The sequence below is a fragment of the Schistocerca nitens genome, chromosome 8 (genome assembly GCF_023898315.1).
Source record: "Schistocerca nitens isolate TAMUIC-IGC-003100 chromosome 8, iqSchNite1.1, whole genome shotgun sequence".
Taxonomy (NCBI): Eukaryota; Metazoa; Arthropoda; class Insecta; order Orthoptera; family Acrididae; genus Schistocerca; species Schistocerca nitens.
Window position 1 is genome coordinate 346,526,399 of NC_064621.1, and position 16,222 is coordinate 346,542,620.

Below are 16,222 nucleotides of genomic sequence, written 5' to 3' on the forward strand. Positions count from 1 at the left end.
GCAAGAACCATTCACAGCTGAAACCTGGACAATCTGGTAAGGGAAGATCATTTCAGAAGTCTTGGTTGATCAAATATACATGGATAGAATATGAAGCATCTACTGAAAAAGTTTTCTGCAAAACCTGCAAAGAGGCAGATGCTAAAAATCTATTAAAATTTTCTTCAAAAAAAGATGCATTTACTTCCTTTGGCTTTTCTAACTGGAAGAAGGCTCTGGAAAAATTCCATCTTCATGAAAATACGTTTACGCATAAAGACAGTGTTCTGAAATTAAATTCTATCACTAATCAAAGTGTGGCCTCCCAATTCAATGAACAGTTAGATAGTGATATGAAGAAAGGCCATTTACCTCTTGAGACAGTTTTTACTACTGTGCAATTTCTATGCCAACAAGGACTAGCAATTAGAGGGCACAAAGATGTAAACTCACATTTTTTTCAATTGTTGAATTCCAAGAGAATGACATACCTGTGTTTAAAGATTGGTTAGGGTGTTCGCGATATATTTGGATGTCCCATGATATTCAAAATGTGGATCATTGATCTACTAGGAAAGTCTGTGTTGAGAAAGGTATTGGCTTCAATCAAGAATCCTGAACATTTTTCTATTATGGTTGATGAAACAAGTGATTCTTTGATTCATGAACAAGTGTCATTTTCTATTCATACTGTCAATGATTCCTTAATCATCAACAAAGACTTTATTGGCTTATACGAGACCCCCAACACTGAATCACAAACTCTGTTTAGTATTTTAAAACACATTTTTGCTCATCTTTATTTGTCAATGGATAACTTAAGAGGACAGTGCCTCGACTATGAGAGGTAAGTTCAATGGACTAAAGTTAGTTTTGGATATACAACCCAAAGTACGTTATGTGCACTGCACTGCTCACAGTTTAGACTTGGCAGTGGTAGACAGTCTCCGCCATCTTACATATATGAGGGATATTATGGCTTTAGTGAAGGACTTAATAAACACTGTAAGGGAATCCAACAAAGGCATGGAATTTTTCAGAAGCATACACTGAGAGCGGCAATGACCAAGCTGGTCTATGACCTCTTTGCCCGACTCTATGGACTATACGAGCCTCTAATATCTTGAGAACATTGAAAAACTGTGAAGAACTTCTAGAGTTTTTTTGAAACATTTTCTGCAGAGGACAAAACAGAGGCAGGTGCTGGCTACCTTGAGTCGATGTTACAATTCAAGACATTTCTTTTTACATCTTTATTGCCATGCATTGAACCCAGTAGAGGACGTCAATGAAAAAATTCACTGCCCTCATCTAAGTGTTGCTGATATTGAAAAAATATATGAGGGCTTGATTTGTATATTGAATGGAAGGTGTGATAGTTATGAGCAGTTTTGGGAATTGTGTTTAAAAGAAAAACCTTCACAAGCTGATGATCCTTTGCTTCCTCAGAATCGAAGTATACCAAAGAAGTATGAAAACAATGAAGCCAGCTCATCGTACAATTTCAAAACCCCAAAGGACTACTACAAAGATATTTACTTTGAAGTTTGTGAAATGGTGAAATCTTGCATTACTGAGCGGTTTGCTTCAACTGGATTCACACAGGTCATTGTAGTTGAACAAGAGTGCTTGCTTTTAGTACACAGAGGTGAAACAAATTTGGAAAAATCAACTGAGTTTTTCAAAAATGACCTAGACATTGAGAGACTGTGCTTACACTTTAATATGTTAGCCGATATCACTAATAAAAAACTACTGGTCTTACAAAACGTGTGTGATGTAAGAAAGTACATTACACAAGCGCCTGCAGTTATAGAAATGTTATGTGAAGTAGTGAAGCGCATTAAGCTTCTCCAAGTAGTTTTGATCACAACAGCAACAGCAGAATGGTCATTTAGCGCCCTTCTATGCTTGAAGTCATATCTCTGATCAACAATGGGACAGAAGCGATTGAACAACTTGGCTGTTCTTCATGCCCATCGAGATGTTTTGGATGAACTGGATATCCGACCAGTCACCAATGACTTCATATTCAATAACCCAGTCAGACAATCAACATTTGCACCTTTCTAAAGACACTCTAGCCCTAATAATGGCATTTACAGCAATATTAAAAATCTTTATAAAATAGAGAATTAAATACATACATAATGTTAAATTTTCAGTTTCGAAATATTAGTACTAGTTTAGTACTGTATTACTAGATTACTATAGTACTGTATTTAGTTATTTTCAAATTCTTAAATATTTTTAGGGTGTAAGGCCAAATTAAAATCCGCTATTTGCATACTTTTTGACTGAAAGTATTAGGCATACTGTATTAACTTTATTAACTGTATTAAAGCATTAACTTTGAGATACTGTTTTTATTTAATGAACCATGAGCCTTACTCAAAGTAAGCTTAAATCAGCTATTTCACTTATTAATCAAAGTACTATTACTGTGCAACAGCAATATTTTATGTTTTATTCTTTTAATGATAGCTTAAGGTTTATTTAAATATAATTTCAGTCTTTTCAGAGCTATATATTCACTGCTCTGTAATAGTCTATAAACATGATTATTACTGTAAATTAGCTTTTTACGAAAATACCATGCGTGTTTACGTTTTGTTTCTTTTTTCAAAGGCAAAAAATGTGTGTGGCTTGTTGAGTTTCCCTGAGAGCCGAGTTATCGAGAGCCGAGTTATCGAGAGCCGAGTTATCGAGAGCCGAGTTATCGAGAGCCGAGTTATCGAGAGCCGAGTTATCGAGAGCCGAGTTATCGAGAGCCGAGTTATCGAGAGTCCAGTTTTTGGGGTTCCAGTGTTTATCGTATGACACTAAAATGCTTAAAAAATCTTTAAAACTCACTATTTTTCATCTAAAATTTAGAAAATTTCCCAGAACAAGACACCCAGTATGCCATAGCACTTGGGGGCTCGAGCTAATTATGCAATGTAAACTAACTTTTTTAATAAAAAATCAGCAAACAGCACCAACACCAACTATATAAATATTTTCATAATTTTCAGTGAATTTTTACAGTGCGTAGTGTCCAGTAATGTCATTACACCAATAAAAGGAAAATGAGGATAATAGAATGTAATCAAATTAAATCAGGTGATGCTAAGGGAATAAGATTAGGAAATGAGACACTTAAACTAGTAGATGAGTTTTGCTATGTGGACAGCAAAATAACTCATGATGACCGAAGTAGAGAGGATATAAAATGTAGACTGGCAATTGCGAGAAAAGCATTTCTGAAGAAGAGAAATCTGTTAACATTGAATATAGAGTTAAGTGTTAGGAAGTCTTTTCTGAAAATATGTGTGTGGAGGATAGCCATTTATGGAAGTGAAACACGGATGATAAACAGTTTATATGAAAAGAGAATAGAAGCATTCAAAATATGGTGTTACAGAAGAATGCTGAAGATCAGATGGGTTGATCACTTAACTAAGGAGGAGGTACGGATAGAATTGGGAAGATAAAGAATTTGTAGCAAAACTTAACCAAAAGTAGGATCAGTGGATAAGAGACATTCTGAGACATCAAGGGATCACCAGTTTAGTATTGGAGGGAAGTGTGAGTGGTGAAAATTGTGGACGGAGATGAAGAGATGAATACAGTAAAGAGATTCAGAAAGATGTAAATTGCAACAGTTATTCAAAGATGAAGAGGCTTGCACAAGATATAGAAGCATGGAGAGCTGCATCAAACCAGTCTTTGGACTAAAGACCACAACAACAATATGTGCAAAGTAGAGAGAAAGTATTTAATCCACAATGGCAACAATGACAATATGCATAACTAGGAGAAAAATAGATGTTACCTGTAGGAAAATTAAAAGAAACCTTTCAAGAAAACGGTGGTAACTCTACGGCTATCATCTGCATTGATATTGAAATAGATATCACTTATATTCAAGGAACCAGAGTAGTTGGTTCACTATCCTTTTGAGCAGCTTACAAACATGAATCGTGAGAAATATTAGTGTGTAGTTGTCTAGAATACTTTAATTCTTTCCTGGCTTCACACTCCCTCCCCCCCCCCCCCCCCCTTACACACACACACACACACACACACACACACACACACACACACACACACACACACATATTTTGTGCTTGCATGCAAGTGCTCACCCAAGAGGGAGGGTGGGCTTAAGGCCGTCTATCTGATCCATAACGTTTAGGGTGCAATAAGAGAAAAGCGAGAGCTCGGTTTCACATAATCAGTATTTTCAGAATCTTTTCTTATTGGCTTGGAGAAAGTAATTCTGTTTCAGTTATCCCATTATGTCTGAGCTCAGAATATGGGCCAAGATTCTGTAACAAATGTATGTCGAGGATATTGGATTTTAGTTTTGTGCATAACTTCTGGTGCCCTTCCTGTGGATGAGAGTGGACTTTCTTCCAGCTACTGGTAAGATGATTTGTTCAAGAGAACTAAGAAACATTCTAGTTGCAAGATGGGTTAATTCAATCCCAAATTTGGTATAGACTCTGATAGGGCTGCTGTTGTACATTGGAACTTTGATCAGTTTTAGCAATTTGAGCTGTTTCCCAACACCACTGACATTAGTATCCATATCACCGTTTCAGCAGTCTTTAGTGAAGCAAGAATTATAACTGAGTAATATTCTTGCATTATCCATTGTAAAGAAATATTTGAAAATGGAGTTAAATATTTCTGCTTTTGCTTTTCTACCCTCAGTTTCACTTCCTATCTCATCTATGAGTGTCTGATACTAACTTCGGTACCACCTTAGAAATGCCCCCCCACCCCCCACCTCCCAATAAAAGAGAGAGAGAGAGAGGGGGGGGGAGGGAGGGAGAGAGAGAGAGAGAGAGAGAGAGAGAGAGAGAGAGAGAGTCAGGTTGGGGCAGAGCTTGTACTGACATCTTGCTGAAACAATGAGTAGTTGATTTTGTCTTCCTTTAGCTGGCCAATGAAACTGTGCATCTTTAAACAGAAAAGTTTACTGTTTTTGGTTTCTTCAAAAAATAAAGGTCCAACATTATGTCACCTGGATGTTGCTACCAAGGCTACAATTTTCCAATGATGAAATGGCATTGCAGTCACAGCACAAGGATCCTTTGTTGACTTTAATTGTGTGTTTTGTGTGTTAACATGACCAGAAAGATGGAACCAGGCCTTGTCTTTATAGAAGGTGACATCAAGAATATCAGTGGTTTTCCTCTCAATTTGCAGTATCTCACATGCACAATTCACGAAAGCTGGTGTTTGTATTAAGGATCCAGATGATACAGCCTGGGAAGCAGATGGAAGTGAAGGCAATGTGTTGGCAGCATGTTCAGCAACTGGGTGGTCCAGCTGTGGCCATTCATATGGACAGCCTGCTTGTTAGTTGCAGCAATGTGTTGGCAGCATGTTCAGCAACTGGGTGGTCCAGCTGTGGCCATTCATATGGACAGCCTGCTTGTTAGTTGCAGCTTAGTTTGGACATCACATGACTGTTTTCACAGGTAGCCCTGCCTTTGATGGGACAGATGTGTATGACTGGATTGGATTAGGTGATGGTAGAGCATGTATGGGAGAGGTATTGCAGCTAGATCTATTGCAGATACAAGCCATGAGGCAATGGGTTGGGAGTACGGGTTGAGTAGGAATGGACAAAGCAATTGCTTAGGTTTGATGGGATTCAGAATACCACTGTGGGAGGAATGAAAATGCCATTAGGTTGGATGTTCCTAATTACAGGGCTCAGTGGAGATAGGTTAAACCCTGACAAAGCATGAGAATTTGGACAAGACTTAGTATTAGGGTGGCATAAACTGATAATTGCATTCTCCAGAATCACCTCCAAAAGTAACTGAAAACTTTAGAGAAAATCTCATTTTGCTAATACACAAGTTTCTTAATCATACTGTCACCACCAGAGGAGAGTTTAATTATCCAACACTCAGTTGGGAAGATTACAGTTTTGCATATGGTGAGTGTGACAAGACATCCTTTGAAACATTACTAATGCCTTTTCTGAAAACTAACTAGACCAAATATGGCCAAGCTGACCTGTGAAGGTGGTCAGGATTTAGTGGGCATCCAGTGGAGTGGGTGACTGAATAACCAATGCCAGGTTGCAAGTTGAAAACTGACTGGTGTGTCATCTTTATTGCTAAAAATAAGGGATACATCAGAGCCTGGGGAGGCCACTGACAGTCCCATTGACTGTTGAGTTGTCACTAAACCTGCCCAAAGATGTAAACAGCCATGCTTGAGCAGTGCCTATTAGACAGAGGGAGTCTGACAGCTCATCAGTTCCAGTCATTCCACCAGGCTTGTGTTGTCTGAAGTTTAACCATGCCTAGACGTTCAATACCACAGTTCAATTGCTTCTGTATTGTTACTTTGTGCCAGGAAGGGCTCTAAACAAGGGAAGTGTCCAGGCCTTGGAGTGAACCAAAGCAATGTTGTTCAGACATGGAGGAGATACAGAGAGACAGGAACTGTCAATGACATGCCTCACTCAGGCTGCCCAAGGCCTACTACTGCAGCAGATGACCACTACCTATGGATTATGGCTCTGAGGAACCCTGACAGCAATGTCACCATGTTGAATAATGCTTTTCGTGCAACAACAGGATGTCGTGTTACAACTCAAACTGTGCGCAATAGGCTGCATTATGCGCAACTTCACTCCCAACATCCATGACGAGGTCCATCTTTGCAACCACGACACCATGCAGCAGGGTACAGATGGGCCCAACAACATGCCAAATGGACTGCTCAGGGTTGGCATCACGTTATCTTCACCGATGAGTGTCATATATGCCTTCAACCAGACAATCATCAGAGACATGTTTTGAGGCAACCGGTCAGGCTGAACACCTTAGACACACTGTCCAGTGAGTGTAGCAAGGTGGAGGTTCCCTGCTGTTTTGGGGTGGTATTATGTGGGGCCAACGTATGCCACTGGTGGTCATGGAAGGCATTGTAACGGCTGTATGATACATGAAAGCCATCCTCCAACCAATAGTGCAACCATATCGGCAACATATTGATGGGGCATTTGTCTTCATGGATGACAATTCGCGCCCCAATCATGCATATCTTGTGAATTACTTCCTTCAGGATAATGACATCACTTGACTAGAGTGGCCAGCATGTTTTCCAGACATGAATCCTCTTGAACATGCCTGGGATAGATTGAAAAGGGCTTGTTTATGGATGTCCTGACCCACCAACCACTCCGAGGGATCTATGCTGAATCACCATTGAGGAGTGGGACAATCTGGACCAACAGTGCCTCTATGAACTGGTGGATAGTATGCTATGACTGATACAGGCATGTGTCAATGCAAGAGGATGTGCTACTGGGTATTAGAGGTCCAGTGTGTGCAGCAATCTGAACCACCTCTGAGGGCCTCGCTGTACGGTGGTACAACATGCAATGTGTGGTTTTCATGAGGAATAAAAAGGGTGGAAATGATGTTTATGTTGCTCTGTGTTCCAGTTTTCTGTACAGGTTCCAGAATGCTTGGAACCAAGGTGATGCAAAACTTTTTTTTGATGTGTGTACATGAAACCCAAGAGGATCAGGAAGGTGCATCTGACTGGAATAAGAGCTGGCTGCCAAGAGATGGTGAGATCTCTGCTTGACTGTGCTTCCCAGTCAACTTCACAGCTCTCATGTGACACTCTACAACCTTCTGAGAGGTAGGCGATGCCACTGACACTATTTGTAAAGTGTCACATCATCAGCAGTGTCAACCGTGAGAGTGGTGTTTACCAAACAGCTCATGAACAGAGAGTGGGTTGGTGTTGACATCTGGTGCCAAGCCAGCCCAGACTCAGCCATAGATTGCAAGAAAAACTTAGTTACATCAAACACTGAATAAAGAATCTGCTTTAAAACATTTGCTTCCCATACAGTCTGCTAGTCTACCAGAACAGATACTTCAGAAACTCACTCATGATGGAAATATATTGGATCTAATGGTAACTAACTGACCTGTCCTTGTTGAGGATGCCCACACTGAAACTAGTATCAGTTACCATGATACAGCAGTAGCTACAATGATTATCAAAGTACAAAAGGAAACTAATATGAGTAGATGGATTTATGTGTTGGGAAAACTACAAAAAAGAGACAACTGTGTCATATTTCATTAAGAAACACCGTGAGGAAGACCATTTGCAACAGCTGGAAATTTTACATATTGCTAATGTGTCCCTTGACGAATTTTGTTGCCATAGAAACATTAAGCTCTGGAGGGGAGCATGTAGAACAACACTGACTCAAGTCTAAAAGAATAGTTGGCCATGCAGTTGTTAGATATGTACCTATTACCACAGTTATTGATGACAAGGACTCTCCATGGTATTCAGAGACTACTACTGCATAGTAGATGTAAAACAAAATGTAGGACTGCAGATATTTATGCTGAATGAAAGGCATTTGGCTGTGAAGAGGCCAATCCATCAAGCCTTCGAAGACTAGAGTAGCAGGATATTGTCAAAATATCTTTCACAAAACCCGGAGAAATATACTGGTCATTTGTAAAGGCTGTCAGTGGTACCAAACTTAGTTTCCAGACACTCATAGGTGAGATAGGAACTGAAACTGAGGGTAGAAAAGCAAAAGCAGAAATACTGAACTCTATTTTTAAAGTTCCTGTGTAAGTTAGTAATCAGTTTCAGGAGGATGGCAGTTCAAACCCGTGTCCAGTCATCCTAATTTAGGTTTTCTATGATTTCCCTAAACCACTTCAGGCAAATGCCGGGATGGTTCCTTTGAAAGGACATGGCTGACTTACTTTCCCATCCTTCCCTAATCCGATGGGGCCGATGACCTCGCTGTTTGATCCCCTCCACCAAATGGACCAACCAAACCTCCTTTAAAATTTTGTGATGAACACAAAAATCAAGAAAAGCCTAAACTAATAGATCTTGAAGGAGTGAGTAGCTGATCACTGACAAAAAGGAAAAAAGATGATTAATCCATCCCAAAAATATACTACTCACAAAAGCTTCAGCTTAACAATGTGAGTTTGATGGCAGCAGAAAAAAACTGATTTGAAAAAGGAAAGAAGAAAATGATAGAAGAGAAAGTATGGAAAAAAAAGATTCTTGTTACGTTTGTCATCTTGACAACTAAAATGAAGAGTAGGCATGGCACTAAACTAACAGATTCAATTATTACAGTGTACAGTAAAGTTTTTAATCACTAATCTGACAGGTTAGACATGGTCTGTCACAATTTCCTATGTCTTCCCTCCCATACAAGTTTTGCCCTCCACAGCTCCTTCTAGTATCATGGACATTATTCTGTGATGTTATATAATCTTGTCCATTCTTCTAGTTAGTGTTTTCCAATCATTCCTTTTCTCTTTGGTTCTGAAGAGCATTTCCTCACATTTTATCAGCTCAATCATCAAAATCTTTTTGTAATATATATCTCAGATACTTTGATTCTGTTGTTTTTTCCAGTTCTCCCACAGTACACGATTCACTTCCTTGCAATGCTATACTAAAGATGGACATTCTCAGAAATTTCTCTTCCAATTTAATGTTTATCTTTTACGTCCATAGCAGTCTTGTAGTGAGGAACGCTTTCTTTTGCTGCACAAGTCTGCTTGTTGTGCCCTGCTTACATCATCATGCCTTGTTTTGTGTCCAAGGTAGCATATTTCTTTCATGGTCCCATTTCTGATGTGAAATTTATCACTAATCTCATTTCCACTACTACTCGACACTTTTGTCTTTGCTCGGTTTACCTTCATTCCACATTTTGTAGTCAGTAGACTCTTCATTCCATTCAACAAGTCATATAAACATTCTTCACTGTTACTGAGGATGGCAACATGACCAGTATATCTTGTCATTGATATCCCTTCACCCTGAATCTTAATCCCTCTCCTGTATCTCTCTCTTATTTCCACAATTGCTTCTTTTCTGTACGGGTTGAATAGTAGAGGAGAAAATCTGTATCCTTGTCTTATACCCTTTTTAATTTGAGCACTTCTGACTTGATCTTCCATTCTTATTGTTAGCCCTTAGTCCTTGTATATATATTATACTTTTCCCTGCAGCTTATAACTGTTTTTCCACAAATTCCAGACATCTTTCATCGCTTTAATTTGTCAAAAACTTTATCTGGGTCAACAAATCCTATGATAGTGTCTTGGTTTTTCTTTATTGTTGCCTCAAAGTGCAATGTCAGAATAGCTGCTCTGGTGCCTTTACATTTCCTAAAGACAAACTTATTGTATTGTATTTTCTTTTCTCACATTCTGTATACTGCAACTGCACTAGTGTTTCTTACAATTTCAGCAGCAGAAGAGGTATAGTAGTAGGAGGACATAGTTCATGTAATGCATTCAAACCTGAAGCCATTTGGCTGCAGCAGTTGGCCACTGTGGGTTGAGGTCCATGCTGGCTCCAGCATCCCCTGCAGATTCATTGGACCTCCCCAGTGATGATGTGTATTCATTTACACCTATGAAGTCTGCAGAGCCTATAGGAACAAAAATATCAGGTACTGAAGACATGAAAAAGGACAAGTAGGTTTATTCACTGAACTGGAATGATAAAAGCAAGAACAGTATTTTCAGCAAGTCTAAGAAGTATACACCCAAATTCAAAATGTGTGTGTATCTTTGTGGCAGAAGTCTAAACCATAACAAGTGGACAAATTACTTTTTGTAAAAACTAAATGCTCCCCCACCCCATCTATCTTCATCACCCCTGTCCTATCCCTTTTATACCGATAACCTTTGCCCATCCTAGCTCTCTTTCTCTCTCCCCCCCCCTCCCCCTCCCCCTACCTCCTGTTTTTTTTTCTTACCTACCTCATGATCATTTTTAACTAGGCATAGGCTGAAGCTTACCAATATTTCTGTAAGTATAATGAAGTGATTATATACACCATTTTACACACAGTACCCTTTTATTTAGTTGCAACATAAAAAACAAAGTGTATACCTCTAAATAAATACATTGTCTGAAAGACATTTTCATTGCATGAGCAATGTGACCACTCTCACACCTATCAGAATAACTGAGAGAAATTACTAAAAATACGTACATGGGAGGGCTGATTTCAAGGCTAATTTTTACTCTCTGTAGTGTTCCCCTTGACTCAAATCTCATAGACGTGAGTCATGTGTGATTCCAGTGGAACAGTTGTGCACAGCAATTGTAGTATACTGCAAAAAGGGAAAAGGTATTCAACAATCAACTGCAAATCCAATCTGTATTTTTATTGCAGATCTACATTTCAGCTACTGAATAGCTGTCTTCAATGTTAGAAAATACAATAAATATACAAGAATCAGTACTTAAAAGGTGTAAATTAAAACCACATTGTACAACAGGTGTGATAAAGTTAGGTAACATGCCATTTAAACAGAGGCATATAGACTCACCAAGGTTGTGACTTTAATTACTGCATTAACTAAAATGGGTTGGGTGCAATTTATGTAAAAAAGTTGACAAGCAAGGTAACAGCAAAAAATTAGAAGACAAACAACAACCACCATAGTATTAAATTTTGTTTTCACTTGTTGAACTGGCAAATGCAAGTTTACTTGGTTTTTACTTCTCTAATTTTAATATCAATTTTATAAAAAAAACTGTACTGGTACTGGTAACTTTGAGCTGATGTTAGTAATGTAGAGGGCATTGCTCTAACCATATGACATATCCTGTGGCTGCTTGTACTGCTCTGGAAACAACAGCCCCAGTTTGAATCTGGCAATGTATATCTTAAAGCCATATAATAACCTTTGTTGTCACAAGCTCGATGAGTATATGATTTGACTTAAAAAGTACATTACCTAACTTTGTCACTACTATTGTACACAGTGGTTTTTATTTACGACTTTTAAGTTCTGATTTTTTATATTTTCATGTAGTTTTTAGAAGATAGCTATTCAATAGCTGAAATCTTGATCTGCAAGAAAAATACAATTTTAATTTGTGACTGATTGCTAAATTCCTTCCCATTTTTAACATATTTGAGTATTTAAAACCACCTTCAATGTGTGAAAAATTGGTGCAGAACTCCTTAGAATTTGCAGGCCACTCTAGACCTGATGCTTCTGGGGCTTGAGCTGGATTTAAGTGGGGGCCACCTCGAGGGTGATTTCTGGATCTGCAAGGGGTCCTGATTTTGGAGCCTGTGTGCCTGTACGCCATGGGCCTGACTGTTTGAGGAAGTATCCAACTGTTCTACATGCACTCCTGTGGTTTACCGAGTGCCTGACATCAGTTGTTTGGGTTGTTTAGCTCTTCTAGAAATTTCTTGTACAATTTACGTATCTTTTTGAACAGTACTGTTAAAGTGTTTTCAGCAGTGGTACTTGGGCAACAGAGAGTTGCATTTGGCCAGCTACTGTAAATTGTTGTTTTAAGTATTCAGGTACAGGGAAATGAACAACCTGTTAGCTCTCTGAAATTCTGAATTAAGTTATGTTTTAAAACTGAAGATTAATTCTTGCAGGTAAAGAGCATAAAAATGATATGGAATGGAAGTTCATCATTTTCTGGAACATGAACTAGGGATGCAGCTTATCAAAGATGTTGCAGAAACATACTTGTGTAGACTTCACAAACCATGGTGAGGTGGACAGGTTCTCATTTGAGTTCCCAAAGCATCTCTTTAACACTTACATGTTGTTCAAACCTATCTATAACACATCTAGCAGCCCACCTCTGAACTGCTGCCACTGCCTACGCAAATCAGTGGCCCATTATTTATGCGAATTACATGACCTGTGCATACACATCTAATGCCACATACCTCCACAAACCTACCAACAAACCATCAGATCACTGATACACAGAATCAGAATTTATTTCATTACAAGGATGGACAAACAAGCCATTAAGCAGGTAATCATAATGTTTTGACTCATCAGTGTATCTGTGTGTTCTTGTAGCTAGAACAATAACACATCCAAAGTGATTGTTGTGGGCATCTTAGGTCATTTTGCAGAAACACTGGCGTGGAATCACTATATGCTGACCACAATAGATCATTTTTCACATTATGTGGGAATGGGAACGATCCCGAATCAGCCAGCCTTCCCAGTGATTCAGGCCATGGTAAATATTTGATTGTTGAAGTTTGATATTCTGGAAATGGTAATTGTGGAACAGGGTACCAATTTTACCTTGGAATTAATAAAGCAGCTGTGTTATCTACTGCATATTTGTAAGTTAAGGACAAGCATGTAACACCTCTGGGTGAATGGATGAACACAGCATGTGCATCAGACAATAGGGAAGATGTTGAGTCATTATGTAAAGAGACATCATGAGGACTGGAGAATGCTGTTACTATTGTTGTCACATCATGTAATTCTAAAGTTGATGAAAGTATCACTCTATCACCATATGAGATAATATATGGCCAGAAAAAAGCTATCATCAATTGAAAGACTCAGATCTAAAATATGGAATGATGATGAATCAGTGCTAAATTTCACAAGAAATTCATTGGAAATATGGAAGCAAGTACAAAAAGTCAGTACAAAGCCCTTCAAATCTCAGGAACGGATGGGACAATGGAATGCAAAGCTATCTGAGTACTGATTAGAATAGTGTTGAATGTTAACTAACCCTTACACCCTGAAGGTAAAGATAAACAAATTCTTCACACATTATCAGGGTCCATATCAAGTAACTAATTCTGTCAGAAACAGCAAAGGACTTGGAAGAGCAGTTGAACGGAATGGACAGTTCTTGAAAGAAGGGTATAAAGATGAACATCAACAAAAGCAAAACAAAGATAATGGAATGTAGTCGAATTAAGTCGGGTGATGCTGAGGGAATTAGATTAGGAAATGAGACACTTAAAGTAGTAGAGGAGTTTTGCTATTTGGGGAGCAAAATAACTGATGATGGTCGAAGTAGAGAGGATATAAAATGTAGACTGGCATTGACAAGGAAAGCGTTTCTGAAGAAGACAAATTTTTTAACATCTAGTATTGATTTAAGTGTTAGGAAGTCGTTTCTGAAAGTATTTGTATGGAGTGTAGCCATGTATGGAAGTGAAACGTGGACAATAAATAGTTTAGACAAGAAGAGAATAGAAGCTTTCGAAATGTAGTGCTACAGAAGAATGCTGAAGATTAGATGGTTAGATCACATAACTAATGAGGAGGTATTGAATAGAATTGGGGAGAAGAGGAGTTTGTGGCACAACTTGACTAGAAGAAGGTGTGGTGTCACCGCCAGACACCACACTTGCTAGGTGGTAGCTTAAATCGGCCGCGGTCCATTAGTACATGTCGGACCCGCGTGTCGCCACTGAGTGATCACAGACCGAGTGCCACCACACGGCAGGTCTCGAGAGACTTACTAGCACTCGCCCCAGTTGTACGACGGCGTTGCTAGCGACTACACTGATCGAAGCCTTTCTCTCATTTGCCGAGAGACAGTTAGAATAGCCTTCAGCTAAGTTAATGGCTACGACCTAGCAAGGCGCCATTTGTACCATTGCATGTACCTCAAGATAGTGTCTCACTTGTATCATCCAGAATGCTGTATACCAAAGGACAATATAAAAGTTAAGTGTTCTAGTAGCTACGTTCTTTTCTTTATCACATTCATTATGAATCCTGTTCAGACCTCACTCCATCCTTCGTGAGTTAGCGCGTGCATCTTGGCCGCCTCTTTCAATTAGTGTGCGTAGTGTTGGCAAGTCTGCCGACACTACAACATTGGCGACGCGGATTAATCAGGATCTTGTTCTTTCTCATTGCTTACATTTACTTGTGTCATGGCTTCGCCACATTCTCCAGATGTACTGTCCGAATTTTATCGCTTGCAGAATCAGCAGACGCAGGCGTTATTGGATGCCCTGGGACAGCTCGTCCAGGGTCAACGTGCGCTGCAAAATGATGCGGCCGCCGCCGCTTCATCGCTACCGCAGTCACAAAACGCAGTTGCACCGTCCTTCTGTCATTTTGATTCAACCCAAGAAACGTGGACTGAATGGTCCCGACAATTTGGATTTCATCTCGCCGCCTACAGAATTCAAGGTAATGAACGGCAGCCGTTTTTGCTTTCGTGTGTAGGTGTGTCCACCTACCGTGTGATAGTGAACTTGTTTCCCCGACGCGATGTAGCAACTCTGTCCTATGAAGAAATTTTGTCAGCTTTAGATGCCTATTTCAAGGAAACAGTCAATGTCGTTGCCAAACGGTATACGTTCTTTCGTACAAAACGTACGGCCGGTCAGACTAATAGGGAGTGGGTTGCAACTTTGCAAGGACTTACTAGGGAGTGTGCGCTTGAATGTGAATGTGGACTCCCTTATTCAGATACTATGGTGCATGATGCAATTGCACAGAACGTTTCTGATGTTCGCATAAGGGAACAGATTTTGAAACTAGTTAATCCCTCCCTTCAACAAGTGATAGACATATTGGATAGGCAAGACACACTTGACTTTGCTCAGGAATCATTTGAAACTTCGCCAGCAGTGTGTCGCATTAACCGGCCTGCCTGGCGCTCTGCGCGGACCTGTAAACAGCCTTCGCGCACGTCCGCACCGCCACGTGTCCCGCGCAAGCAAGCAAATGCAGTGAAATCATGCCCGCGGTGTGCGACTAGACATTCGCGTGAGAATTGCCCATCACGCCAAGCTATTTGCTTTTTCTGTAACAAGAAAGGACATGTTCAAAGTGTTTGCCTGAAAAAGCTCAGATCAGACCATCGCAACCATTCCCGGCCCTTTGCTTCGCGCCGGAATCGAATCAAGGACACACAGGCTCGGGAACCTTCGCCCATGGACATTCATGTAGTTAGTGCCACTCCGCCCAGTGTTCCTCTCGCTAACAGTGACTGTTCGTCCCACGAAGAGTGTGCGTCGATGTCGACGCACATCCCGTCATGTCGCACGTGATTCTGTACCAGTGTCTGTTCACGTTGCGCAAAACAGTCGCTCTTGTCGTCAACAGGACAATAAACTTTTTGTAGATTTGGACTTTGCCGGACAAGTGATACCGTTCCAGCTCGATACCGGAGCTGCAGTTTCATTGCTCAATCTCGCCACGTACAAACAACTGGGCGCACCTCCGTTGCGTGCCGCAAATGTTAAGTTAAATAGTTATTCCGGACAAGCTATCCCTGTATTAGGACAGTGCACTCTTCTTGCAACATACAAGGGACAAACAAAACTTGTGTCTTTTTATGTTCTTCGTTCTTCTTCGGCAGTGAACTTGTTTGGTTTAGATTTATTTCAGTTGTTTAACATGTCTATCATCAATCAGGTCCTATCAGTGAATCA

At 39.9% G+C, this 16,222-nt stretch overlaps 1 protein-coding gene across 1 annotated transcript in view; it reads right to left on the minus strand.

Moving 5' to 3' along the window:
- The window catches only part of LOC126199557 (myrosinase 1-like), a 173,342-nt gene that overhangs the window by 67,643 nt on the left and 89,477 nt on the right, over positions 1–16,222 (minus strand). The window contains exon 8 of the mRNA XM_049936479.1: positions 10,311–10,441. Coding sequence (XP_049792436.1) covers positions 10,311–10,441 — 131 coding nt within the window. The remainder of the gene's footprint in view (positions 1–10,310; positions 10,442–16,222) is intronic.